Below are 26780 nucleotides of genomic sequence, written 5' to 3' on the forward strand. Positions count from 1 at the left end.
GCGGCAATGAAGGAGTGAAAGCCCAGAATCCCTGTGAATGTTCATTGAAACTAATAAAATTTAATAAAAATTTAAAAAAATCTATTTCTGATTTCTATTACCTCTTCTTATAAGCCTTTTCACTTATTAAATGTCAACAAGAGTACTTAAGGAAGTGCTTTACTCTGACAGAGTAAATTTCCTGAGCTCATCTTAAAGGTCATCCTATGAGATATTCTCTCAATAACACCTTTCCTGATCAAGGAGGTCACTCCAAATGTAGTTTTGTTTTATTGTTGGTTTTTTTTACAAATGTAGTTTTATGTACACTTTAACTTGTACCTTTATATACAGTAAAAGCACCTGTACTACATGTCTTACCTTACTTAATTTTCTCAAGGACAATGATTGTATTTTTCCTATATGCTGTATAACTTATGGTCTTTTCAATCACTTCCTGTGCATCTGAAAGTGGACAACGAATAAAGAAGAAGAAAAAGCAAAGCTTTTGAACTACAGTGTTGGAAAAGAATACTGAATATCCATGGTCTGCCCAAAGAACAAACAGATATATCTTAGAGGAAGTACAACTTGGGTGTGTTCCTTAGAAACCAAGATGGTCAAATTTAGTCTCCCACACTTCAATAAGTTGTCAGAAGGGGTCAGTCCTTAGAAAAAGACATCATGATAGGAAAGGTGGACGGTCAGAGAAAAAGAAAGGTCTTCAAACAAGATGTATTAATACAGAGACTGTTATGATGGGCTCAAGCATATCAGAGATGGGGAGGAAGCTACAGAATAAGGCAAAGTTCCTATCTGTTGTTCACAGAATTGCTATGAGTTGTGGGTTGATGGCACACAACAGTAACATACTTAGGGACTCAAAAAATGGTCTACAAACTGCCTTACATGCTGATGAAGTCTGTATAAAACACACTCTGTCACTTTCTAGTAGTGAGGCTGCAAACAAATTACCATGCCTTTATTTCTTCATCTGTAAAAAACCAACATCATTTGTCTCCTTCATAAATATTTCATACAAATCAAGGTAAGAAACAATATTTTTAAAATTCAGTACATCAAAGAAGAAATATGTTTGGGAAAGCATACATATATAACAAAATCACGGAATTGTCTTTAATTCTTAAAAACATCAGGTAGATCTACATGTTCTAAGAGAAAGACTTCCAAAATATATCACTAAATAGGAAGTTCCAGAATCAAAGATTGTTGTGTATATATATTCATGTGTATACATATACACGTATGTTGTTGTTTGTTATGTGCCATCAAGTCGCCTGCAACTTATAGCGACCCTATGTACCACAGCCCTAAACCCTGCTCTATCCTGTGCCAATCGCACTGTCTCCGACACACCCACCCTGATTACCGCAGTCACTGAATCAATCCACCTCAGAGGGTCTTCCTCTCCTGCTCTGTGCCTCCACCCTCCCAAGAATGACATCCTTCTCCAAGGACTGGTCCCTCCTTGCAACATGTCCAAAGCATGTCAGGCGAAGCTTCAGAATCCTTGCCTCCAAGGAGTAGCCTGGTTTAACCCTCTCCAGGATTAATATATTCAATACTCTCCTCAACACCACAACTCAAAAGCATCAATTCTCCTTCTATCCTCCCTAGTCACTGTCCAGCTGATGCAAAACAAGTGACTACAAAGACCATGGCCTGTATCAGGCACACTTTAGTCTTCAGACTGACATGATTGCTCTTCAGTATTTTGAAGAGGTCTCTAACAGCAGATTTCCCCAACACAGTATGTCTTTTAATTTCCTGACTGCTGGTGCCAAGAGTGTTGATTGTGGAGCCAAGCAAACTGACGCTGTTCACAATCTCAATCTCTTCACCATCCATCACGATGCTGCCAATTGGCCCAGTGGTAAGAATCTTTGTCTTCTTGACATTGAATTTCAATCCATATTGAAGGTTGTAGTCCTTGACCTTCTACAGCAAATGCTTCAGATCCTCCTCAGTTTCAGCAAGCAGGGTTGTGTCATCTGCATAATGAAGACTGCTGTTGAGTCTTCTTCCAATCATGATGCCACATTTCTCCTCATATAAGCCAGCCTCCCAGATAATCTGCTCATACATATGTATATGTATGTGTGTGTGTGTATACACACACATACATACACATGTGCACGCACGCACGCGCGCGCGCGTGTGTGTGTGTGTGTGTGTGTGTGTGTAATGTCTTTGTCCAGCATTCTCTGATGCATAGCAAGTAACTGCAAAGACCATAGCCTGGATGAGACGCACCTTAAGTCTCTAAAATGACATCGCTGTTTCGCAGTACTCTGGAGAGGTCCCTGAGAGCAGATTTTCCCCAGTGCCATTTGTATTTTGATATCCTGACTGCTGGTATTAAGAGTGTTGACTGTGGAGTTCTCCATCTATCATGGTGCTTCCAACTGGCCCAGTGGTGAGAATCTTTGTCTTCTTGATATTGAACTTCAATCCACACTGAAGACTACAGTCCTTGACCTTCTACTGCAGGTCCTCCTCATTTTCAGCAAGCAATGTTGTGTCATCTGCATCCTGTAGGATGTTGATGAGTCTTCTTCCAATCCTGATGCCACATTCCTCCTCATAAAGCCCTGCCTCTACATATAGATTGAAAAGCTATGGAGGCAGTATGCATCCCTGACACACTCCTTTTCTGATTTTGAAACATGCAGTGTTTTTTTTGCTCTGTTCTGATGATCACTTCCTAGTCAGAGTACAGGTTTCACATGAGCACGATCAAGTGTTCTGGGATTCCTATTCTCAAGGTTGCCACAATTTGTTGTGATCCACGCAGTCAAATGCTTCTGTAGTCAATGAAACACAGATTGACATTCCTCTGGTACTCTTTGCTTTCTGCCAAGATCCATCTGACATTGGCGATAATGTCTCTAGTGCCACAACTTTTTCTAAACCCAGCTTATATTTCCGGTAGTTCTCTGTTGATGTACTATTCCAGTTGTTTGTGAATAATCTTCAGCAGGATTTTGCTTGCATTTGATATTAGTGATATTGTTCGACAATTTCCACACTGTTGCATCACCTTTTTTTTTTAGAATGGGAATAAATATGGATCTCTTTCCAGTCAATTGGCCAGGTAGGTTGTCCTCCAGATTTCTTGGCACAACCTGGTGAATATGTCCAGAGCAGCATTTGTTTGCTGAAATATGTCAGTTGGTATTCCATCAATTCCTAGAGCCTTATTTTTTGCCAAGTCCTTCAGAGCAGCTTGCACTCCCTCCTTCAATGCCTTTGAGTTGTGGTGCTGGAGTAGAGTCTTTAACATACCATGGATCACCAAGAAAACAAATAGGTCTGTCTTGGAGAAACCAAGTTTCTCCTCGGAGGTTAGGCTTTTAAAGCTCCATTTCATATACTTTGGGCACATGGCCAGGTGGGACTGGTCCTTAGAGAAGGACATCATACTTGAAAGGGTGGAGGGACAGTGCAGGAGAGGAAGACTCTGAATGAGATGATTTGATACAGTAACTAGGGCAATGGGGATAAGTGTGTCAGAGTTAGTGAGACTGGCTTAAGACAGGTCAGGTTTCAGAGCTATTGTACATAGGGCTGCTATGAGTTGCAGGCTACTCATCAGTATATAACAACAAGAACATATGTATGTACATCTATCCTATGTAAATGTACGAAAAAAAATGTCTAGAAAGATATACATCATCAATAATCTCTGAGAAAAGAAGTATGTTGGCTTTTTGTTTCTTTTAGGGATAAGTGGTTGGCAGGAAAAATTTTACTTTGTACTGTATTTCTATATTTGAACTTTAGAACAATGAATACATATTTGTGAACTACTTTTGAAATTTAAAAGTTACGTATATTCTCAAAAAGTTGCAAACAGAAATAACATTTGACCTAGTAATTCCCCTACTTGGAATACACTCCAAAGAAACCATAACCACCACTCAAGCAGATATATGTACACCCATGTTTATCGCGGCTTTGTTCACAATAGCAAAGACTTGGAAACAACCTAAGTGCCCAGCAACAAACGAATGGATAGAGAGGCTGTGGTATAGTCACAGAATGGAATACTACACTGAAGTGAAAAACAAGGAACTCATGAAATATTATTAAAAATGTATGACCCTGGAGGACATTATGCTGAGTGAAATATCTCAATCACAAAAGGACAAATACTGCATAGTGCCACTGTTGTAAAACAGGACTGACATCGGGGTTAGGGAGAGAGTGAAAAAGATGGGATAAATTATGTATACTGCATTGAAACAGATGAGAGAGAGAACTGCTTAAAAGGTATATACAATTCGGTATTATTGTCATGACAGGAGTCTGGATTGAAGGCTGCATAGTAGAGTGGACTTGCGGGGAGGGATTATATAACAACGAAAGAATTTTTCTTTTACTTTTCAAAGAGAAGAACAAACTGGAGGGGAGGGGTAGGCAGGGAGAAAAGTACAATAATGAATGAATGGAAATCCAAAATCTCTATAAATTTTCATTGAAATAATAAAAAATTTTTTAAAAAGTTATGTATATAGGAAAACATTCACACAATGGAGTTCTCTGCAACACTCAAAAAAAACCCAAATTTTTAAAAAAAACCAATTCACTACTGCTGTTAGACAATTCTAAATCGTCATGACCCTCCATCCAATTTCTACGGCTACATATCTTAATGGAAGGGACTGCTCATTTGAATCCAGCTGGTTTATTTGAACCACTGGAAAAGCAGCCTTTTGGTTAGCATCCTAATGACTATGTCACCAAAGCTTCTTTACATAACACTAAAGAATGATAAGGAATCTTCAGAACACTACTTCATAACATGAATGAATCCAGAGAACATGATGCTACCTAAGTCAACTACAAAAGGACAAATGTTTTATAAGACCACTGTTATAAAACAGGGAGCCCTAGTGGCCTAGTGGATAGAAAGTTGTTACACAACCCGAGAGCAGTGTGCTCTCTGGTGGTTTGAATCCACCAGCTGCACTGCAGGAGAAAGAGGGCAATCTCCTTCTGAGACACTTACGGCCTCTGAAAACCCACTAGTGAAATCCATTAGAGGGTCAGCTGTGAGTTGGTTCTGACTCCACAGTAATGACAAGTGACAATTATAAAAAGTAAAAATAGGTTAGGGAACTCTGGTGCTACAGATTCATTCCTGAATGGTTACTAGAATGGAAAGGATGAAGGGAGTAAAAAGAATAGATAACAGAAACTTATGAAGCTGAGTAAAGAGAAAGAAAATGTAAAAGATCAAATATTATCAGTTTTATAATATTATAAAACAATATGAACAATATAAAACAGAATGAATGACTGAGTGAAAAACCAATATGCTTTGTAACTTTTCTGTCAAACAATAAGAAAAAGTTATCTATGTATTGAGAAAAAAATAACAAAAATAAAATTACTCATTTTTATAAAAACAGAATTGGCATTAAAATACAAACAAATACACTCAGAAAAAGTCTAAAATATGGCTGGTACCAAAATATAAACAGGGTTTTTTTTAAGATGGCACTGGGATAATTTTTATTTTCCTCTTGCTACATTACAAATTTTCTACATGTAATATCTCAATAATAATCAATTTTAAGGCACAGATAATTTTTTTAAAAAGCACTTCTAAACAGTTTCCTTAGCAAACTTTGCCTAGTGACATAAAAAAATTATTCGCTCAGCAAAGTTCTGCTGCCCCTAAATCTACTGTTTATCAGCTTGAAAAGACCTACAAAGATTTAATTTTTAAAAACTTTTCTACCTTCAAAAAAAATTCCGATGACAATTAATTCAAACAAAAGCCCAATGACGTTAAGCAGTAAATCAGAATTTAAAAAATTATTTTAAAACAAATACTTAGAAATATGAAAGTTTTAATGAGAAAAAGAATTATCTACAGACAAATCAACACAGTTAAATTCCTAAAATAAAATCAATTCATATTCATACAGGGAGCTATGGTGGCTTAGCAGTTATGGAGCTGCACCATCAACCCAAAAGTGGGTGGTACAAATCTGTCAGCTGCTGCACATAGGAAAGATGAGCAAACTCCTCCTGTACATTGTTCAGCCTCTGAAAAATTCATTGGGGGGCCAGGTACGAGTCAGTTCTGATGAGACCGCACATGACAACAACAGTAATATAAATGTTATAAAGTTTGCAATGTTAAGAGGATGAGAACCCCAAATCTCCTAGCTTCAAAACTACTTTATAACTCTTCACTTACTTTGCAATCTTCTCCTTGAGAAGTTTCCAGTCCCATAGGTCTGTAGGAGTAACGTTCCACATATCATACTGAAGTATCTAAAGAATATAAAGAAGCCAAATGTACTATGTTAAGTCATTTCACGATAATTTAAGTAAATCAATAAAAAATTAACTGACACCTAAACAAATATTGTAGAACTTATAAAGAAATCAAAGTCCAGAAATTTCCTGGACAGACTTCCATGTAGTCATGTTGACCAGAATCAGACAAGCAAGGTCTCTACCAAACTGTGAGGATCAACATCACTCATGAAAACCTACCGCTAAGCTACAATCTCTTTTACAAGAGCATTAATTTAATTTCACCATTAACTTAATTCCACCTTTCTTCATTATTATGTTCTTCCCTTGAACTATTTACTGAGCTAATCATCTTTTCAAACAATCCCATATGAGATGTCTTAAATATCAGCAGGCATGTCAGAACAAAAAAGAACAATTTATGTGAAAGAACCATACTACTGATAATAAAGGTAGTATGGAAGACAGACTTTTAAGAAAGTGTCACAAATGCCCAACTCCTTATGTACATGTTGTATACATATAATCTCAAGTGTTGACAAGTATCTATGACACTGGTCAAAACCATGGCATAGAAAAACAAACTCTGCAGATATAACGAGTGTCCCAAATCAGTTAGTTAATAAAAAGGTAGATTATTTTATGTAGGCCTGACTGAATCAGATGCGAGTTTTTAAAGAGGTACTAGACCTTAACTAAAAGAAGCTCTCTCCTATTGGTCTTGAATTCTACAGCTGCAAGAAAACAAGTTAGTGAGTATTAAAGGCAATGCAGTCTTCCAAAATTATTGCAGCCTGTGACACCCCAGAAAGAGAATACAACCAAATTGGGCCTAGACTTGTGGCCTATGGAAACTGTGAGGTAATATATGCATGCTGGCTTAAAAATAGAAAACTAACACCGACAGCAGCATTGCTCTTAAGTCATTTTAGCAATGACTAGTTCGAAATAAGGGGAACTGGTGATACAGTGAGTTAAGAACTAGGGTGCTAATCCAAAGGCCAATTATTTTCCCCTCTGTGGGAGAAAGATGAAGCAATCTGCTCTGTAAAGACTAAAACCCTATGAGGCAGTTCTAGCCTGCCCTAAAATTTCACTGAGTGGAGTCAACTCAATGGCAGTGAGACTGATTTTGAAGAATTCTAAGTAAGAGGTCAGGGAGTTGATAGCTTAGAGGTAGGGAGTTGCACTGCTAACACAAAGGCACAAGGTTCAAATACATAAGCTGTTCCACAGAAGATGGGCAATCTCTTCTCATGTAATTTACTGCCTCTGAAAACCCGTGTAAGGATCAGCTATGAGGTGATTCTAACTACAATATACCTTGTTGTTGTTGTTGTTATGTGCCGTCGAGTCGTTTCCGACTCATAGCGACCCTATGCACAACAGCCCTAAACCCTGCTCTATCCTGCGCCAACCGCACCGCCTCTGACACACCCATCCCGATTACCCCAGTCACCGAATCAATCCATCTCATAGAGAGTCTTCCCCTCCTGCGCTGTCCCTCCACCCTCCCAAGCATGTCCCTCTCCAAGGACCCATCCCTCCTGGCAACATGTCCAAAGTATGTCAGACGAAGCCCCAGAATCCTTGCCTCCAAGAAGTAGCTTGGTTTAATCCTCTCCAAGATGAATCTGTTTGTTTTCCTGGCAGTCCAGGGTACATTCAGTACCCTTCTCCAGCACCACAGCTCAAAAGCATCCACTCTCCTTCTGTCCTCCCTAGTCATTGTCCAACTCTCTGATGCATAACAAGCGATTGCAAAGACCATGACCTGTATCAGGCGCACCTTAGTCTCCAGAGAGACACTGTTGCTCCTGAGTACCTTTGAGAGGTCCCTAATGGTAGACTTTCCCATCGTGATACGCTTTTTGATTTCCTGACTGCTGGTACCAAGAGTGTTGACTGTGGAGCCGAGCAAACTGAAGCTGTGAACACTCTCAATCTCTTCATCATCCATCCTGGCGCTGCTAATTGGTCCAGTGGCGAGAATCTTTGTCTTCTTGACATTGAGCCTTAGTCCATACTGAAGGCTGCAGTCCTTGACCCTTCGCAGCAAGTGCATGAGGTCCTCCTCAGTTTCAGCAAGCAGGGTTGTGTCATCTGCGTAACGCAGTTTGTTAATAGATCTTCCACCAAATAAGAAATCAGGGGAGTCCATTAGCAAATTGCTCTGCTAACCCAAAGACTGTTTCTCGCAGTTCAAATCCACGAGTAACAACTCGGAAGAAAGATGGGCAGTCTCTTCCTATTACCAAGTTACAGTCTCAGAAACTCAAAGGAGGGTCAATTTAAGTCAGAACAGATTTAGTTCTTTCTATTCCAAAGGGCTAAAGTCCTATTTTAGCTTCCCATGGCTGGTATAATAATAAAGTCCCCTAAACTTTGTAGCTTACAGGAACAGAAATTTATTCTCTCAAAGCTCTGAAGGCCAGATGTCCAAAATTTAAGGTGTTGAGAGAATCACAATTCCTCCAGAAGCTCTAGGGGAAATTCTGTACCTTACTACCCCTAACTTCTAGTTGCGGCTGGTTTTCCTGGGCTTAAGACTCTATGGCTCTCTCTGTGGACATACTGCCTTCATCTCCTCTTCTCTTTTTTTTTTGGAGGTGATAAAATTTTATTCTTCATTTTTGCCTTCAACTTGTACATATATTAAAAAAATGGTTCTAGAAGCCAGATTTTTGCTGTGACATGATTAGGGATATTGAAATATAACATTAAAGAATATATTCATTTGGTTGAAAATGATTTCTCACCTATTTCCCCCATTACCAAGTTTCCTCTGTATTTTTAAATTATATTAGAGCTATTTATAAATAGGTAAACAAGTATATTCCTTTCATTCTTTACATTGATGGCAGTATATTGCTATGCATCTTTTTTTTTTTTTAAACTGTGTATTTTGGGAATATTTCTAAATAAGTTTTTTCAAAAAAATTATTACATCTGGATCACTTAATTCTAACCTTCTCTGCAGTAGAAGTGAAGGGAATGGGAGTGAGTGGGACTTAATGATTTTTTTCCCTGCAGTGTCTGTTTCCCCTTGTTGTGTTCTTTGAAAGACAACTGTCACTGGATTTAGGGACCACCAAGATAATACAGATGACTGATTTCATCTTAATCTTCAATTACATCTGCAAAGATTCTTTTTCCAAATACAGTGGTAACATAGATTTCAGGGATTGTGACATTGTCATATTCTGGTGGTACCACTACAAGCTACCCAATGGTAAAAAGAAATTTCATCCATATACTTACTCCTCTGCTGACTGGAGAGCCTTCATAGGTTTCGTAAGGGCCAAGCTCCTTAGCCAGTTCACAACTGGCTTCCAAAGCTCCATAATAAATGGTTTCAAATATTTGTTTATTCAGTAACTGGGCCTCTGGACTCTCAAAAGGATATCTCATCAGGATGAAAGCATCTGCTAGACCTTGGACCCCAATTCCAATGGGACGATGGCGTTTATTTGATAAGGATGCCTTTGTGTCAACAGATTTAAAAAAGAAAAGAAAAACCTTACTGAACATAAAAAGAACCCACTTAAAAAAAAAAAGTACCCACTTAGCACCAAGGAACTCTATATCTGTTGTCTTTACACCATTCCAGTGATGACCATGTACATGATGATTTTCAGATGCTTCTACCTTGAATTTCAATAACTAACAAAAAATCAAGAAATCTACTCAAGATAAACTGAGTGAAAGGGAATATGACAGACATTCAAATTCATTAACTGCATTAATCAATGGCAGGTAATGTTATAAAACAAAATGTTTATGAAAGATCTTATAAAAAACCAGCATGATTTGTAAACCTTCACTCAAAAACACACAAAAAAGTAATATATTCATACCTCTGGAACAGGGTAGTAATTTATATCAATAATTTTATTCAAGTTACGGACAATAACTTTGGTGACTTCTTTCAACTTCATAAAGTCATATGTATGTTCTGATGTGACACACATATTTAGTGCCAGGGAAGCCAAATTACAAACTGCAACCTATAAAACACACAAAAGGTTAAGAATCATACAGTTCTTATTTCTTTCCCCACTTCTTTCAAGGACACCATTCTGCAGGCTTCTAACACTACCTGACATTAAAAGTTAAATCCTCTTCCCTTTCCCTTTCATCCATTCCATTCCTTTCATCATTTCATTTATAAATCCTAACACATATCCACGAAATAAATTGGAAGAACAAGAATATATTACATTGAGCTCAGATTCATTTTCATCTCATTAACTAGACGTGTACTGTTGAACATGACAGGTATTAGCTAGGGTTGTTGAGGTGTCGTCAAGTCTGACTCATAACCTGTTCTTTCCTGTGCCACCCTCATACTTCCTGACACACAAGAGCCCATTGCTATAGTCACTGTGTCAATCTATCTGATTGAAGGTCTTCCTCTCCTTCATCTACCCTCCACCTTCCTTTCCCATATGCTGCTATTTAGTTACGATATACAATATCAAATTCAGTTTCTGAATCACACTAGTCAACAAACTATGAAACTCCCTTCAAACTCATCTCAAGTGAAAGTAAAAATGACTGTTCAACATCCTCTTAATACTTTACAGAACAAATTTTCTATTTACCTCATCTTTGCTGGTATACTCCACTACTTCTGTGCATAGGTTGCTGCATTTGATTGTTCCCAGGTTTTGCTGGTTACTCTTCCGATTACAGGAATCTTTGTAGAGCATGTATGGGGTACCTGTCTCTGTCTGAGACTCAATGATAGCATACCAAAGCTGCTGAGCTTTCACAACTTTGCGAACACGACCCTTTTTCTCATAACTGAAAGGCAAAGCTAGCACTGTTTTAATATTCCCACATTAAGAAAATCTTTAGTGTAGACAAATTGAAGACACTAAAATATACAATTATATTTTAAAATTAAGCTTTGCTTAGGGGAAGAAAAACTAAGGTGGGTCAATTTCAGTCTCCTTAAACTCATTTAGAAAAATCAAGTAGTTTTAGACTCTTAAATGTATTCAAATCCCACTAACTCATTATCCTTTCTAATAAAAAGGAAGAAATAATAGCCAAATCTCCTAATAGTATCAATACTTTTTGAACTATTAAAATGTTGTGTCCACATCTCCTTTATACAATATAAAGCACAGCTTGACTTATTTTTGTCTCATGTGTTCTTTGATGCATTTGTATAAGGCATAACAATAAAATAAGTTATGCTTGTATAGGATGCTCTAGTACTAACCTCAAACAGTTCAAATCCATCAGTTGCTTCTAAAATTTACAGCCTCAAAAACCTGACACAACAGCAGTGATTTTTGCCTTCTTTTTTTGTAAGGACCAAATAACAAAATCAAAACATGTCCAAAGTTTTTAAGAAAGAAAGGAATCAAAATTTTGGTGAAAAATTAGAACACAAAACTGACCAAAATGAAATTTTTTTAAATTTTTTTTTATCAAAATGAAATTATTAATCATAACCTCTCGTAAAAGTTTCTGAAATTTTCTAGAGCCTGACTTGTGACCAGTCTCGTGAAATTATTGTTGAAACTTCAATTACATAAGTAAAAGAAATACATACTTTAAACATTTTTAGATATTTGTCTTTCTCTCATACCTTTCATACAGCTTCTCAAATTCCTCTCCCCAAACTTCATCTAGACCAGGACACTCATTTGGACACATCAAAGACCAGTCCTATAAAAGCGAAGAACAGTAAAACTAACACTCATGAAATTTCAAATAAACAACTCTAGTCCTTTAAATGCACTGCAAGATATAGGCTCTTTTGAGGAATTGCTATAGAAATAAGTTCAGGTTATTTTAAAACATCTGCTTTATAAAAATCAATGTAAGACAGGAGAATGGTTACCTCTTAACTGGCTCAGGATGTTCTCCATGACATCACATACGTTGTAAGATGACTGAAGAAGAGAAAGCTCATCTACAGGTCATTATTATTGACGGGCATCTAAATCTCACCTGATTGGTCTCCACTCGTTTCATGAAGAGGTCTGGAATCCAAAGGGCAAAAAATAGATCCCTGGCACGCTGTTCTTCCTTTCCCGTGTTCTTCTTTAAATCAAGGAACTCAAAGATGTCTAAATGCCATGGCTCCAAGTAAATAGCAAATGCTCCAGGTCGCTGATGATAAATAAATTATTCTCTTTAGAATAAAAATGAAACAAGAAAACCTTTTTCTTTTTCAAAGTATTTCTATATTTCCTTTAAATTTCACGAATTAATTAAATGACAATAAGTAGTATAAAAAATTTTAAATATTAATACTTTTATAATTCTAGCAGTAAGGAAAAGCAAATGACATAAAGAAAATGCTGAACAAAAAAATTTAATATGTCCAAAGTGACACACTTGAGATCAAGCCTCCCCTTGACTAGTTCAGTTTACACTATTTGCAATGCAGGTAAAGGCCAACAAAAACGTTTTTTAACTTTAACAATACAAGCTGTGCTCTTTATTAAAGGTGGAAATTGTGATTTGTTTTATGACGTTCCCCTCAGATTTTTTAAGTCCATCATAAGGAAATTAATAAACGAAAAGGTAATTAGTGTCCCTAGATATCCATATAGGGAAGCCCTAAGTTGTAAACTGGTCTGCTGATAACAATGGAAGTGGCGGCTGTTGTCAGGTGCTATCAAGTCAACTTCTATTCACGGTGACACTATGAACAACAGATTGAAGCACTGCCCTGTACTCACAATCCGTGATAGGTCCAAGCTCCCTGAACAGTCACTATTGTCAGTCTATCCTGTTGAGAGTCTTCCTCTTTCTTTCTCTGACCCTCTACCTTTCCCAGCATGGTAACTGGTCCTTCTTGGCAACACATCCAAAGTATGTAAGGTGGATGACTAGGTTTAGTTCCTCCAAGACAAAACTGTATAGACAACCTAATTTCTCTCAATTTTACTTTTCTTTGTGTAAAACTGAGAGGGTTCTTTGTTTCGTTTTTGTTCTTTTAAATTGTGATTTGAGTAAATGTTTACAAAGCATACTGGTTTTTCATTCAATCTTTCATACACATTTTGTTTTATAACATTACAAAACTCAGACTGTCTGATCATCCCCTTATTTTATACTTTTTCCCTTCACCCATTTTGTTTTCTTTTTTTTAAAAAAAGACTACACACTTTAACTCCTATTCAAGATTAAATATAAAAATAGTAACTAATCATCCTTTTCAGAATAAAAAATGAAACAAGGAAAACTTCCTATTTTTATTTTAAAAAAGATAACGTTACAACTTTAGATACTCCTTGCAAATCAAATTATCCAATAAAAAAGCAAAACTAGAGACTGCCTAAAGCCATGAATACAGTATGTGTGGGTGAGAGTGATGAGGAGAGACTGAACGCAAAGGTATATTAGCAAACTTTTTAGGGTCATGGAAATGTTCTTTATCTTGACTGGTGTAGGGAACACACAAATGTAAATATCTGTCAATCAAATGTAATCAAACTATATTACCAGAAGTATATATAAATATCTCATAAAATTATTTTAAAAGTAAAAAAACCCACCAATTCCAAAGTATGCATTTAGAAATTATATTCTACTGAATTTTATCACTGCAAGCATGCATGGCTAAAGATTTTCAGTTCTGATTTGAACATACCTTGTTCCCACCTTGATCTACATATCGAGCTGTGTTGTTGTACACTCTCAGCATCGGGACAAGGCCATTGGAATTGCCATTAGTCTAAAACAGAGATCAATAATACAAGTATCTGGACAGACAGAAGGGACTAAACAAAAAAAAAAAGAGACTAAAATGACCCAATACAAAACAAATTACTCTGTCCTTACCTCATGAGCTCCTTACCACTAAACCACTAGAATTCCCAATTTCTAGGTAGCAATCTATAATTTTATCTGCTCATCCCTCTCTATCTTGATTTTTTAAAAATACAACAGTTAACATAAATCCACGGGTGTTAAAAATTCTTTCATGGCATCTATAGTGGGTCAGGAGCCGTGCAGCCAACCCAAAGGCAAGTAGTTCGAATCTACCAGTTGCTCTGAGGGAGAAAAACGGGCAATCTCCTCTCGTGCGATTCATGGTCTCTGAAAATATTGTTGTGGTTCAGCTATTTGCTGGTTCTGACTTGGTGGCAATTAACAATTTACAATGAATTTTTACAGTTACAAGAGAGCCCCAAATAAGAGTAAATAAATTTAAACCCCAAAGTTTTTGAAAGGTCATTTATCAGGCACACTAAGAATTATTTGCAATAAATAACTTAAAAAAAATAAATAAATAAGGCAAATGCAGAAAGCCAACAAAAATAAATTCTAAAACGAGAACAAGAAAATACTAAGCGTCAAGTCAATCCTGACTTAATGGTGAACAAAATAAAACACTACTCAATCTTTGGTCCAAAGCAGACCATTGGCATTCACACGATTTTCATTGACTAATTTTCGGATGTAGTCCTTCCTTCCAAGTCCATCTTAGCCTAAAACCTGTTCAGCATTACTGTATCGTATAAGTCTTCAATGACAAGACAGGTAGTGGCTGTGCGTGAGATACTCTGGCTAGGATCAATCCTACTAAGCTCCTTCCAAGCTCCTGCATGGAAAGGAAAGAATTCGGCCACTGAATCATCAGTTCTCTCAACACTGCAAGATTGCATTGAAACAGATGAGGGAGAAAACTGTTTAAAAGGTTTATATGATTAGGTATTATTGTCACGACAGGAGTCCAGAACGAAGGCTGCATAGTGGAGTGGACCTGGGGGGAGGGATTGTAAAACAATGAAAGAATTTTTCTTTTACTTTTCAAATAGAAGAGTGTACTGGGGGCGGGGAGAAAAGTGCAATAATGAATGAATGGAAGTAAAAAAAAATTCAGTAATGCAGTTATTAGACATATTAAAGATCATGACATCATATAAAAAAAAAGACTGCAAGATCCTTATCAAACTCTTTAAATAAATAATCCTAACTTCAAGGTAAATCTTTTAAATTAAAAAAGTGAATAATAATTCATTGTACAAATACACCCTGACCCAAAAAATTCTACCACCTAGCAGGTTCTGATTCAGCGACCTTATAGGGCAGAGTAAAAACACCATAGCTTCAAGGGTGTAAATCTTCATGAAAGCAAATTTCTTCATCTTTCTCCCAGGGAGTAGCTGGCAGGCTCAAACTGCCAACTTTGTGGTTAACTGCTGTACCAACAGGAATCCTGATAACATATACAAAGAATCCTTTAAGAGATAACATAATAGAATAATTTCTTTCTGGACTCTCTAAATGTAAGGTAATTTTTTATCCTATGAGATGAGATATTTTCTTCACTTCCCAAACAAGAAAACTCAGATGTACACAATAATCTGTTCTAACCAACACTATTAGTTAGTGGAGATTGAATTTAAATCCAGATCTTAGCCAAAATCACTGTATTGACTCGATGAAATATCAACTAGCAAAGAGTGAAGTCTACATTAAAAAGGGCTAAAGTTTAGAGATGGAGTCTTAGCTCTAAATCATATATTAAATGATCTCTGGAAGCAATTTAACCTTCTAAACCATAGATTCCTGACTTGCAAAATGAAAGCAATAGTCTCTATAATCACAATGCCATTGTAAGATCACTGTTCCCAACATGTATCTGAAATGGGATCTTTCTTATAAAGTTATAGTAAAGATTAAATAAGAGAGCGCTGGTGGTAGAGTCTGTAGGAAGGTACTCTGCTAACACAAATGTTATGCCTCTCTGGCCGTTCAAATCCACCAACTGCTCCAAGGGAGAAAGATGAACAATCTCCTCTACTGTGATTTATATCCTCTCATAACTTGCTAGAAGGGTCAGTTCTGACTTGATAGCAATGAGTTTGTATTTCTGCAGTTTTTAAAGGTTAAATGAATGATTCATGTAAAACATTACATCTGTAACAGATTCAGTACATAGTAAGCATAGTAGGACTCAGTATATAGTTGTTTCTGCCATGAACTTGACTAACTCATAGAGATGCTATGCCCAATAGCTCTGAACCCTGCCCTACCCTGAGCCAGTCTCACTGTCTCTGACACGACTCATCTATCCCCATTACCCCTCTTATTTTGTTAGTCCATCTCATCCAGGGTCTCCCTCTCCATGTGCCGTCACTCTACCCTTCTAAGCATGATATCCTTCTCCAAGGACTGGTCCCTCCAGGCAACATGCTCAGAGTACGTGAGGTGGAGCTTCAAAACCCTTGCCTCCAAGAAGCAACTTGGTTTTACCCTCTCCAGGACAGGCCAATTTGTTCTCTTGACAGTCCACGCCATGTTCTATAATCTTCTCCAGCACAGGCCAACTCAAAGGCATAAATTCTTCTTTTGTCACCCTTTGTCTTGTGCAGCTCTCTGATTCATAGCAAGTAACTGTGAACTGGGGCCTGATTCAGGCACACCTTAGTCTAGACTGTCACCGTTGCTCTTTTGCACTCTGGAGGGGTCCCTGACAAACACTCAGTAATGTATCTCTTCCAAAAACTCATTGCTGTAGAGTCGGAACCAATTCATAGCTCCAGTAGGTTTTATAAGAAAGCTGTAAATTGCACAAGAGGATGTTCCCCTCTTTCCCTGAGGAGCAATCAGTGGATCGAAGAAGCATGGCCTTTAGGCTAGCAGCACAACTCCCTACTGACTATACAATCTGAGCTCCCGTATAGCTGCTATATATACACCAGAGACTTGGTGGCATAGTGTGTAAAATATAGGGCTGGTCTACTAACCGAAAGAAAGTTGGTTCATTTCAAATTCACCAGCTGTTCCAAAGGAGAAAGATGGGCAAGTCTCCTGCTGAAAAGATATATAGACTAGGAAACCATGGCTAGGAGTTGAGGAATCAACTCAATGGTGGTGGATTTGGTTTATTATTTCTAAAATAAATGAAACTCCAGAATCAGAGCTAAAAAGAATCCTAAAGATCTAGACTATGAAGTGAAATGAATTACTCTAATCATACAGTTTACTAATAAGCAGCAAAGACTTGGGCCTTCCAAATCCCAGTGGGTATGCTTTCAGACATAAACCTGGTTGTTTATAGATTTGGATTTCCCCTTGTTGGTTTTTGTGACTATTGTTGTTGAGTTGAAATCCATCCATACTCCAGAGGGTTTTCAGAGGAAATAATCACATGGGAAGAAATTGCCCATCCTTCTGAACAGCTCCTGAAGAACAGCTGGTGGATTTGAACTGCATGCCTTTGAGACTGCAGCACAGCTTCTTACCACTAGATCACCAGAGCACCACAATTTTTACAGTAATAAACAGATGCTTACCCCAGCAATGTAGCTGCCCGTTGCTCGAATACAACTCACTGCAACACCAATTCCCCCAGCAGACTTGGAAATCAGTGCACACTGCTTAAGAGTGTCATAAATGCCTTCAATGCTGTCATCTTTCATACATAGAAGGAAACAGCTACAAGTGGTAAAGAAAGCACAACTTAAAGCAAGGAACTAGAGCCAGCTGAACAACAAAAACAATTATACAACCCAAAAACATAAAATTGAGCATATAAAAATATATTTACAAAGTTTCTAAGTGTTTTCAGAAGGAAAAGAAATCTTTTTTCCTATGACAAATTAAAACATATTTAAATGTTATTATTTTTAAAAACCTACTTGTCTACCCTAGATTTTAAGTCTAAAAGAAAATCTTACAGAAGTGTAAAATAATAGCTCATGTTTTCACCAGATTGTACAAATGCCATTACCACATTTTCTCATATAATTCCCTATATATACATGGGGTGTCCTTGAAAGTTGGTTTTTCTAGCCATTGTATTAGCCCCTGTTGGGAAGGCACGGTCTCCAGTTACCTTAACTGCAAACACATGGTCTTACAAACCATCAATAACTGTGAGACCAATAAAAGAAAATGCTTTCCACACTGTGGAAGAGGGCAGTGATGGCAGTGGAGAGATTGTGGCAAGGTGTAACAAGAGGAACCCTGGAAATAAAGACCACAGTTAAAGGTTTTATTTGCTGGATGACTGAAGGAAAATCTGACTTGTAACTGCTCTGAGATAAAGTATGCTGAATAACTGAAGAAACCAGAGGCTTCTTGAATTTATGCTATTGAACTAAACCTGAGGAATTGTAAATCTTGTAAAACTTGTGGAATTGTAAATCTGGCTTGGAACTGCTAGACTAAACTTGAACTCATGAGATATACTTTGCCTCCCCTACTCTCCAATCTATTTCCCTAATAAACCTCAAATTGTGAGTCAAGTTTGTGAGTCTTGCAATGAACATTGGACCCAATGATTAGTAGAAATAGGTACAGGAGCATGGTGGGTGACATGTCTGACAATAAAGTTATTTGGATGGCACTATTAATGGGGACAGTTCCCTTTTATGAAGCAGAAGTCAGACTTGATGCAACTTCACATTGCATCTGCTTCTTTCACAACTGAAGCCTGACTCAAGCTATGGCATTTTCCACAGGCTCATAAACAAGAGATAGTTGGACAACATACTGGAAAGGATAAAGCAGAGTGGATGCCTTTAAAGTGTGGTATTAGCAGAAAACACTAAGTTTTGGACTACCAAAAGAACAAATAAATTACTCCTAGAAGACATGCAGCCAGAACACTCCTTGAAAACCATGATAGTATCACTATCCATACTATGGATACATTATCAGAAAAAGCTAGTCCTTGAAGGACATGCTCATGTTTGGTAGTTTAGCAGTTACGTAAAAATGTAGTCATTGTCCATTCTGTGAACTGAAATGGTCATTCATTTCCACGAAGTGACCAGGTCTTTGGAACCTAATGCTATAAAAATTAACCAAGTGAAGAGTAATATGCTTTTTAATATTCTATAATCATGTTATAGAATGTCCTCCTCAAGTCATATATATTTTTAAATTAAATTTATTCTTCAGTATCTTTCAGTAGTTATTATTGTTCTAATGGTATATTTTCAAAACTTTATTTTCTTTTAAAGTACAGAAATGCAATTAATATACATTAATCTTATAACTAGAAATACTGCTGAAATCTTCTAATTTTACTAACTTATCTGAAGATAATTCTGACTTTTCTATGTAAAGAATTATATAACCTGTGAATAATTACAATTGTGTGTCTTTCATTTCCAATCTCTTGCTTCTTTTTCTTACTTAACGAAAGTATCAACTGTGGCCTCTGTTTAATGCCTTCAACTCATAATAACCCTATTCTGAGTTTCTAAGGCTGTAAAATCTTAATGGGAGGAGACTGGACATCTTTCTGCCTCAGAGACACTGGTGGATTTCAACTGTCAGAAACAGAGTAGGTTTCTGAGACTATAAATTACAAGGGAGAAGACTGTCTATCTTGTTCTTGAGGAGCAGCTGGTGAGTTTGAACTTTCTGAGAACATTATCCATTTCTGTTAATTTTATCTACTTCTCTCATGTTTTACTTTTACTACCCTAATCCAAACTAGCACATAGTGCTACAGATTACTATTCTCAGTAGTAATTTCTTAAGCAGCTTTACTAAGATATAAATAACATTTAATACAAATTACCAACTTTAAGTGTATAATTCTTTTAGTATAGTCATAAAATTATACAGTAGCACCACAATCAACTTCAGAACATTTTCATAATTGGTATCTACTTTGATAATCCACATAATCAGAGCAGGCAGTGATTATTAACTGAGTTAATTGTTATTTAATAAACTGCCTTGTTGTTCAGATAAAAGTTTATTTCCTTCATCAAAACCACTTTAAACAATTAAAGCAACAATAGATTCCACATACCTAGAAAGCTGTGGGCGATTGGTCCCAGCATTGAAGAGGGTAGGAGAAGCATGAGTAAACCACTTCTCAGACAGAAGGTTGTATGTTTCAATAGCAGCATCAATATCTTCTTTGTGAATCCCGACAGATACCCTCATCAGCATATGCTGTGGTCTTTCAGCCACTATAAACAAAACAGTTTTCACATGATGACACATTAGAAAAACTAAGCTAAGATATACTTAAAATTTTTTTTAATATAACATCAAATAAATTAAAAAAACTACTCTAATAACAAATAAAGAGTCATTTACTAACCCTCAAGTTATTTAGAATGCTAAAGCTAAAAGAACTCAAAAATGTTCATTTCTCACCTTTGCCATTGATCTTCAACAAATAGGACCGCTCCAGGGTCTAAAAAGAAGATAAAACAACTAAAAACTTTATAGAACAGTTTTTAAAGAGATAATAAATATATCATTTACAATAAAGGAATCTTATTTCATATAATTTTAAATTAAAAGAAAGTTATTTATTCTTATTGGCTTTGAACATTAATTGGTTGTTTTGGACATGAAGAGTGCATGAAAATTTCTTGAGGCAGTCAAGTCTGCTATATTTATAACAATTTATAGTAGTAATTATCATAAGCACTTAAGATTATAAATTACTTAGAACAAGATAGGCAACACACACTTATTTAATCCTTACAACAATCCTATGGAATTTTATTGTTACGTTCATTCTAAAAGAGAGAAAAATAAAGCACAGAGGTTATATAACTTGCTACATAAAATAAAAATATGAACCCACATAGTATAAAACTAACATTGATACTTCCAATCACTAAAGTATTCTATCTGGTAACACAAAAATACATAGCTCTTGGCACATGGTACGGATTCAGTTAATAAAACTCTATATACAAAATAATTGTGGCAAATTATCTACATAATTCTTCAAGTAAACCAGAAGTATTATGTGGAAAACTGAAGACAGACATGCTATCTTTACCTAGATTCAAGCTGCCAGTACTCTAGCCTCAGATTCTCTCAACTCTATCCCAACTTCTGACAACTTATTGCCTTTATAACTCTATCACTAAAATGTAAACATTTTTTTTTCAAATTTCTTGACTACCAAGCAAAATAGCAGTCTATATCCTCTATAACTAAGACAACAGAAAACAAAGATAGCAGATACTAAAAACTCTGTAGTTCCTGATTTAAGGTAGGATTTGATACCCATTATTTACCTTGAAGCCAAAGTAATTATAAGAGAAATCTCGGTCATAGATAATGGCTGAATTCAGGCGCTGAGGAGGTAAAAAGACATAATTGAGATAATTAGAAAATTTAGTTTTAACTAGATTTTGGGAAAATCTTTTATAGTCCTGATAACATAACTAAAAATGACATTAAAAAAGGGTAACAATAAACATTATTGCTACAGAATAAAGATCTAACATTAAGACATAAAAACACTATAAATTAAGTATACTTGGAAAAGGGACCTTTGATGAGTATGTAGTATACTACGTGTTGGGCTGTTAATTGAAAGGTCAATGGTTCAAATCCACAGGCTATTTCTTTTTTTTTTTTTTTAATTAATTTTAATGAGTTTACAGACTTAGGGTTTCCAGTCATTCAATGCTGTATTTTTCTCCCTGTCCACTCCCCACCCCCCATTTCACTCTTCTCTTTGAAAAGTAAAACTCCCCCCAAGTCCACTCCACTGTGCAGCCCTCATTCTGGACTCCTGTATTGACAATACCCAATCATATATCCCTTTTAAACAGTTCTGTCCCTCATCTATTTCAATGCAGTACACATCATGCCTCTCCTCTTTCTGCCTTCCCTAAAGCCCGACGTCAGTCATGTTTTACAACAGTGATCCTATGCAATATTTCTCCTTTTGTGACTGTGATATTTCACTCAGCATCATGTCCTGCAGGGTAATCCATTTTGCATACTAGTTCATGATCTGTTTTTCAGTGCTGCATAGTATTCCATTTTGTGAATATACCAGAGCTTCTCTATCCATTTGTTTGTTGATGGGTACTTGCGTTGTTTCTAGCTCTTTGCTATTGCGAACAAAGCTGCAATAAGCATAGGTGTGCATATATCTGCTTGGGTGGCGGTTATGGCTTCTTTAGGGTATATTACCAGGAGAGGAATTGCTTGGTCAAATGGTATTTCTATTTACAACTTTTTGAGAAAGTGCCATATAGCCTTCCATAGTGTCTGCACCATTTTACACTCCAACAGTGAATAAGGGTTCTAGTTTTTCCACAACCTCACCAGCATTTGATTTACTGTTCTGTTAAATTTTGCTATTTTTACTGGGGTGAGATGATATAGTTGTTTTGATTTGCATCTCTCTTAACGCTAGGGATTTTGAACATTTCTTCATGTGTTTGCCATCTGAATGTGTTCTTTGATGAAGTGTTCATATCCTGTGCCCATTTTTCAATTGGTTTGTTGTGGTGAGGCTATTTCTTAGAGTAAAGATTTATGGTCTCAGAAACCCAATGCTGTGTTGCTATGTGGGTGTAATTAGGTTTAAAAGCATGCACACTGAAAAAAAAGTAGAGAACATAAAAATATAAGCTATGTAATTAAAGGGGATTTCCATTTTTGCTCTATAACAGGGAAATAATGTTTCATATTCTTATTGTTAACCATTTTTTTTAGAATGGCTATTGGTCCCAAAATGCTGGTACTATGTGCTTATAATTGCTGGTACCATGTATGCATCTTTTGTTGTTGCTTAGAATATAAACAGCAAAATACACATACACAACTTTTTTCTTTATGTACAATCCAGTAATAACATGCCCTAAGTATGTGAGATGAACCTTTATCATTTCTGCCCCCAAGGAGTACTCTGGCTGAACTTTCTCCAAGACATAAATATTTGCTCTTTTGACAGTCTATGGAATATTCAGTAATCTTCTCCAACACTTCAACTCAAAGGCATCAATTCTTCTTCTTTCATTGTGCAGTTCTCAGATATACAGCCAAGACATTGAAAAGATCATGGCCTGAATTAGGTGCACCTCAGTCTCTAAACTGACATTACCGGTCCTCAGTACTTTGGAGAGGTCTCTGACAGCAGACTCTCAATGTAATACATCTTCTGATCTCCTGACTGCTGGTACCAAGGTACTGATTGTAGATCCAAGTAAGATGAAGTTACTGTCAATTTTATCTTTTCTCCATCTATCATGATGTTGCCCATCAGTCCAGTGAGAATTTTTAATGATTTATATTGACAGTTGTAGTCTTTGATCTTCTGCAGCAAATGCTTCAAGTCCTCACTTTCAGCAAGCAAGGCTGTGTCATCTGCATAACACAAGTTGTTGAGTCTTCCTCCAATCCTGATGCTAAATTCTTTTTTTCTTTCCAAAGAATTTTATTTCCAGTTCACCACCACCAGACTATGATTTTATTTCCAAGTAAGCACTGCTAGACTATAACTCTAAAGAGTAGGGGGGGAAAACACACCAATCTGCTTAGTACTATCCTTCACAGAGGGTGGGTATTACATATCTCTAAAACATTTCCACATAGTTCTCAAAAATCACTGAAAATGCCTCTCCTTTCAACTGACATAAGGTTAGGAAAACTCAAATAAGATATTCAGTTTCTTAAATTATATTAATAATTTAATATTCAGTTTCTTGGGCAAAAAGTCCCCACTCTCCCAGGATGTCCTCAGTAGATCTTATCTTTCAGGCTACCTCAACTCTTGAAGCACAATCGAAGAAGTCCTGGGTCTCTCTTCTGCACGCTTCCTCTCAGAATTCATTCTGCTCCAAGCAAGCCACCATAACTAACATTTCTGTAATAGAAGTGACCATGTCCATCTCTCAGCACCGCTCCTCAATATGGTTAGCACTGTAGAATGAGGGGCTATTGGGCCTCAGGACACGTTTTTTTGTGTTTTTTTTCCCCGGAATCGCCAAGTGAGCAAAGCAGCACTGCAGGCTGGGTGCTGCCACTGCCCAACAAACTACCAGGCACCTCTGCCCGCATTCTTCTTAGAGTCCAGCTTCTTGAATGGTGTGCTCAGCGTACATATTGGCTAGGTATGGAGAAAGGATACAACCCTGGTGCACATCTTTCTTAATTTTAAACCACACAGTGGAGAAAGGATACAACCCTGGTGCACATCCTTCTTAATTTTAAACCACACAGTGCTCCCTTGCTCTGTTCAGACAACAGCTTCTTGGCAGGTATAGGTTTCACATGAGCACAAGTAACAGTTCGTGATTCACTTTCCTCTCAATCTTAGCCATAGTTATTGTTATGTGTCATTGCTTATACAAGAGCCCTAAACCCTGCACTATCCTATACCAACCTTACTGTCTATGACACACCTACCCCCATTACCCCAGTCACTGAATCAATCCATCTCATCTAGGGTCTTCCTCTCTTGCACTGTCCCTCCACCCTCCCAAACATGATGTCCCTCTCCAAGGACCATGTCCACAGTATGTCAACAGAATCCTTGCCTCTAAGGAACAGCCTTGTTTTACCCTCTCCAGGATGAACCTGTTTGTTCTTTTAGCAGTTCATGGTATATTCAACACTCTTCTCCAGCACCACAGCTCAAAGGCATCAAATATCATCCCTAGTCACTGTCCAGCTCTCTGATGCATAGAAAGCAATTGCGATGACTATGGCCTGGATCAGGCACACTTAAGTCTCCAGACGTACACATATATTTTTTACCAGAAAAACATGATACATACATCTTTATTGGCCAAAACAATATCTAGTGTTGACTTGGCCACCATGGGAGAGTGCTTGCCATTATGAGGATTTATGTAGTTGTACAGGTCTTCCATCACATCTAAAACAACAACAAAAAATTAAAATGTCAGAAAACTACACAATACAGAATTCAATAATCAGCTAACAGTTTGAAACAGAATTCTTCAACCCTCATTATCTTTCCCTACTGTTCCTACTCAGTACCCTAATATAGGTGTTCAATAACTACACAGTTTCTCCCATTGTCCAAATTAGTGTTCCTACAAAACCTTTCATAAAACAAAATTATGTAAAGTGAAGAAATAATTAGCATTATTTTATATGGGAAACATCTTTAAAATGTTCCAAAATAAAAATTTTTTTTTAAAAAAAAACCCCAACACACTTGCCAAACTGTACCAAACAACACATTTAACCCCAAAAATCACTAAATGAAATGATACACAATTAAAAGTGATGGCAGCTTGATGGAGAGATGATGAGTGTAGTTCCTAGGGAAGGTGTTTGGCCAAACCACTCTCAGTGGGTAGGGTGTGTGCAGACTGCCTCTTTAACAATGAACTTGCTACAAAATACACAATGAGTGCTAGTCCTATTTTTTGCCTTTCTTCATAAAAACAAATTCCTCTTCATATTTCTTTGAAATAGCAACCGCAGTTAAGTCTTTTAAAAATGCAAAGTTGCAAAATGCGAGCCAGGGAAAAGCAGGGCATACTCTGTTGAATAAATATATCATAATGCTTCACTTAAGAGTTGTACTTGAAAAAAATCCCCAGTGATTCTGATGCCCTGTTCCTAATGAAAACTGTTGGTTAAAAATGAGGAAATTCAGAAATTATAATCCCTTCTCATTGTTTTTAGGCTAATGGAACAGAAACTCAATCTGAAACTTGGGATCTAGAACATGTATTTTTTATAAGCTAAATTTGCCCTTCATAACCTACTGGCAATTCTTAGCACTGTGCATCTACAAATAAAACACACAAAAATGCTAGGCTTTTGAACAGAATTAAATCTACAGAATTATTTCAGAAGAACTGATATCCTTACAATAAATCTACTGAAGGAGGAAGCTACAATGTTTGAAATAATAATTACTCACATAGTAAATCCAGAATTGAAAGCTAAGATTTCTAATATTAGCTAGTCTACCAGCTGCCTTCTTATAAAAAGAACAAGCTGTTTAACTTTTCTTTGTCTATTTCCCCTGAGCTGTAAATGGGATGTGAACAAGTGCTGACTAAAGGTCAACTGCTATATTTTTTTAGGCAGAAGTTATCCAAAAATATTTCTCCTTTTCCAACCACCCTATCAAAAGAAAGGCTTTGCCACGCCCCACCTACTCCCAAGAACAAAAAGATAAAAAACAAGGATTCACTGACTCTTTTATGCAGATTACCAGGAAGGAGAAATAAGAACTTCTAGTCCCTTCTCTGTCACATAATGACACATTTACTATTTTAAATAAGACGTTAACTTTACTTTTCACAGTCAAGTTTTCTCTTTAGTCCCCTTTAGAATGTTCCAAGAATAAGAAATTTCTTCTTTTTCACCCTAGACTCACCACTGAACACTTTCTTTGTCTCTTTGTGCAAGTTAGAAACAGCAATCCTTGCTGCCAGGATGGCATAGTCAGGGTGTTTAGTAGTCAAAGTCGCAGCTGTTTCAGCAGCCAAAGTGTCTAGTTCCACAGTGGTAACCCCACTATATAAGCCTTGGATTACTTTCATGGTGATCTGAGCCTACAAAACAAAGCCAGAGTTATTTGCACTTTCCCAAGAACCAATGTTGTTACTGTTAGGTGCTGTCAAGTGAACATTGACTCATAGAGACTTTAAGAACACTAGGTCTGAACCTTGCCCTATCCCACACCACCCTCAAAATCTCTAACATGCCCAAGCCTACTGTTAGTCACCATGTCGATCCATCTTTTTAAGGGTCTTCCTCTCTTTCTCTAATCCTCCACCTTTCCTAGCATGAGTATCCTTTTTTCAAGAACC

General features: G+C 36.9%; 1 protein-coding gene across 1 annotated transcript in view; it reads right to left on the reverse strand.

The window, feature by feature from the left end:
- The window catches only part of RRM1 (ribonucleotide reductase M1), a 44143-nt gene that overhangs the window by 10597 nt on the left and 6766 nt on the right, over positions 1–26780 (reverse strand). Inside the window, exons 3-15 of the mRNA XM_006885534.1 lie at positions 26345–26522; positions 24759–24859; positions 21258–21317; positions 20377–20416; positions 20024–20186; positions 17547–17688; positions 13892–13975; positions 12241–12402; positions 11876–11955; positions 10878–11079; positions 10131–10280; positions 9535–9756; positions 6212–6288 (exon numbers count right to left, since the gene is read on the reverse strand). Of these exons, the coding sequence (XP_006885596.1) occupies positions 6212–6288; positions 9535–9756; positions 10131–10280; positions 10878–11079; positions 11876–11955; positions 12241–12402; positions 13892–13975; positions 17547–17688; positions 20024–20186; positions 20377–20416; positions 21258–21317; positions 24759–24859; positions 26345–26522 (1661 nt within the window). The remainder of the gene's footprint in view (positions 1–6211; positions 6289–9534; positions 9757–10130; positions 10281–10877; positions 11080–11875; positions 11956–12240; positions 12403–13891; positions 13976–17546; positions 17689–20023; positions 20187–20376; positions 20417–21257; positions 21318–24758; positions 24860–26344; positions 26523–26780) is intronic.

This window comes from Elephantulus edwardii, unplaced genomic scaffold, assembly GCF_000299155.1.
Source record: "Elephantulus edwardii isolate Elephantulus edwardi_28Jun2011 unplaced genomic scaffold, EleEdw1.0 scaffold00044, whole genome shotgun sequence".
NCBI lineage: Eukaryota > Metazoa > Chordata > Mammalia > Macroscelidea > Macroscelididae > Elephantulus > Elephantulus edwardii.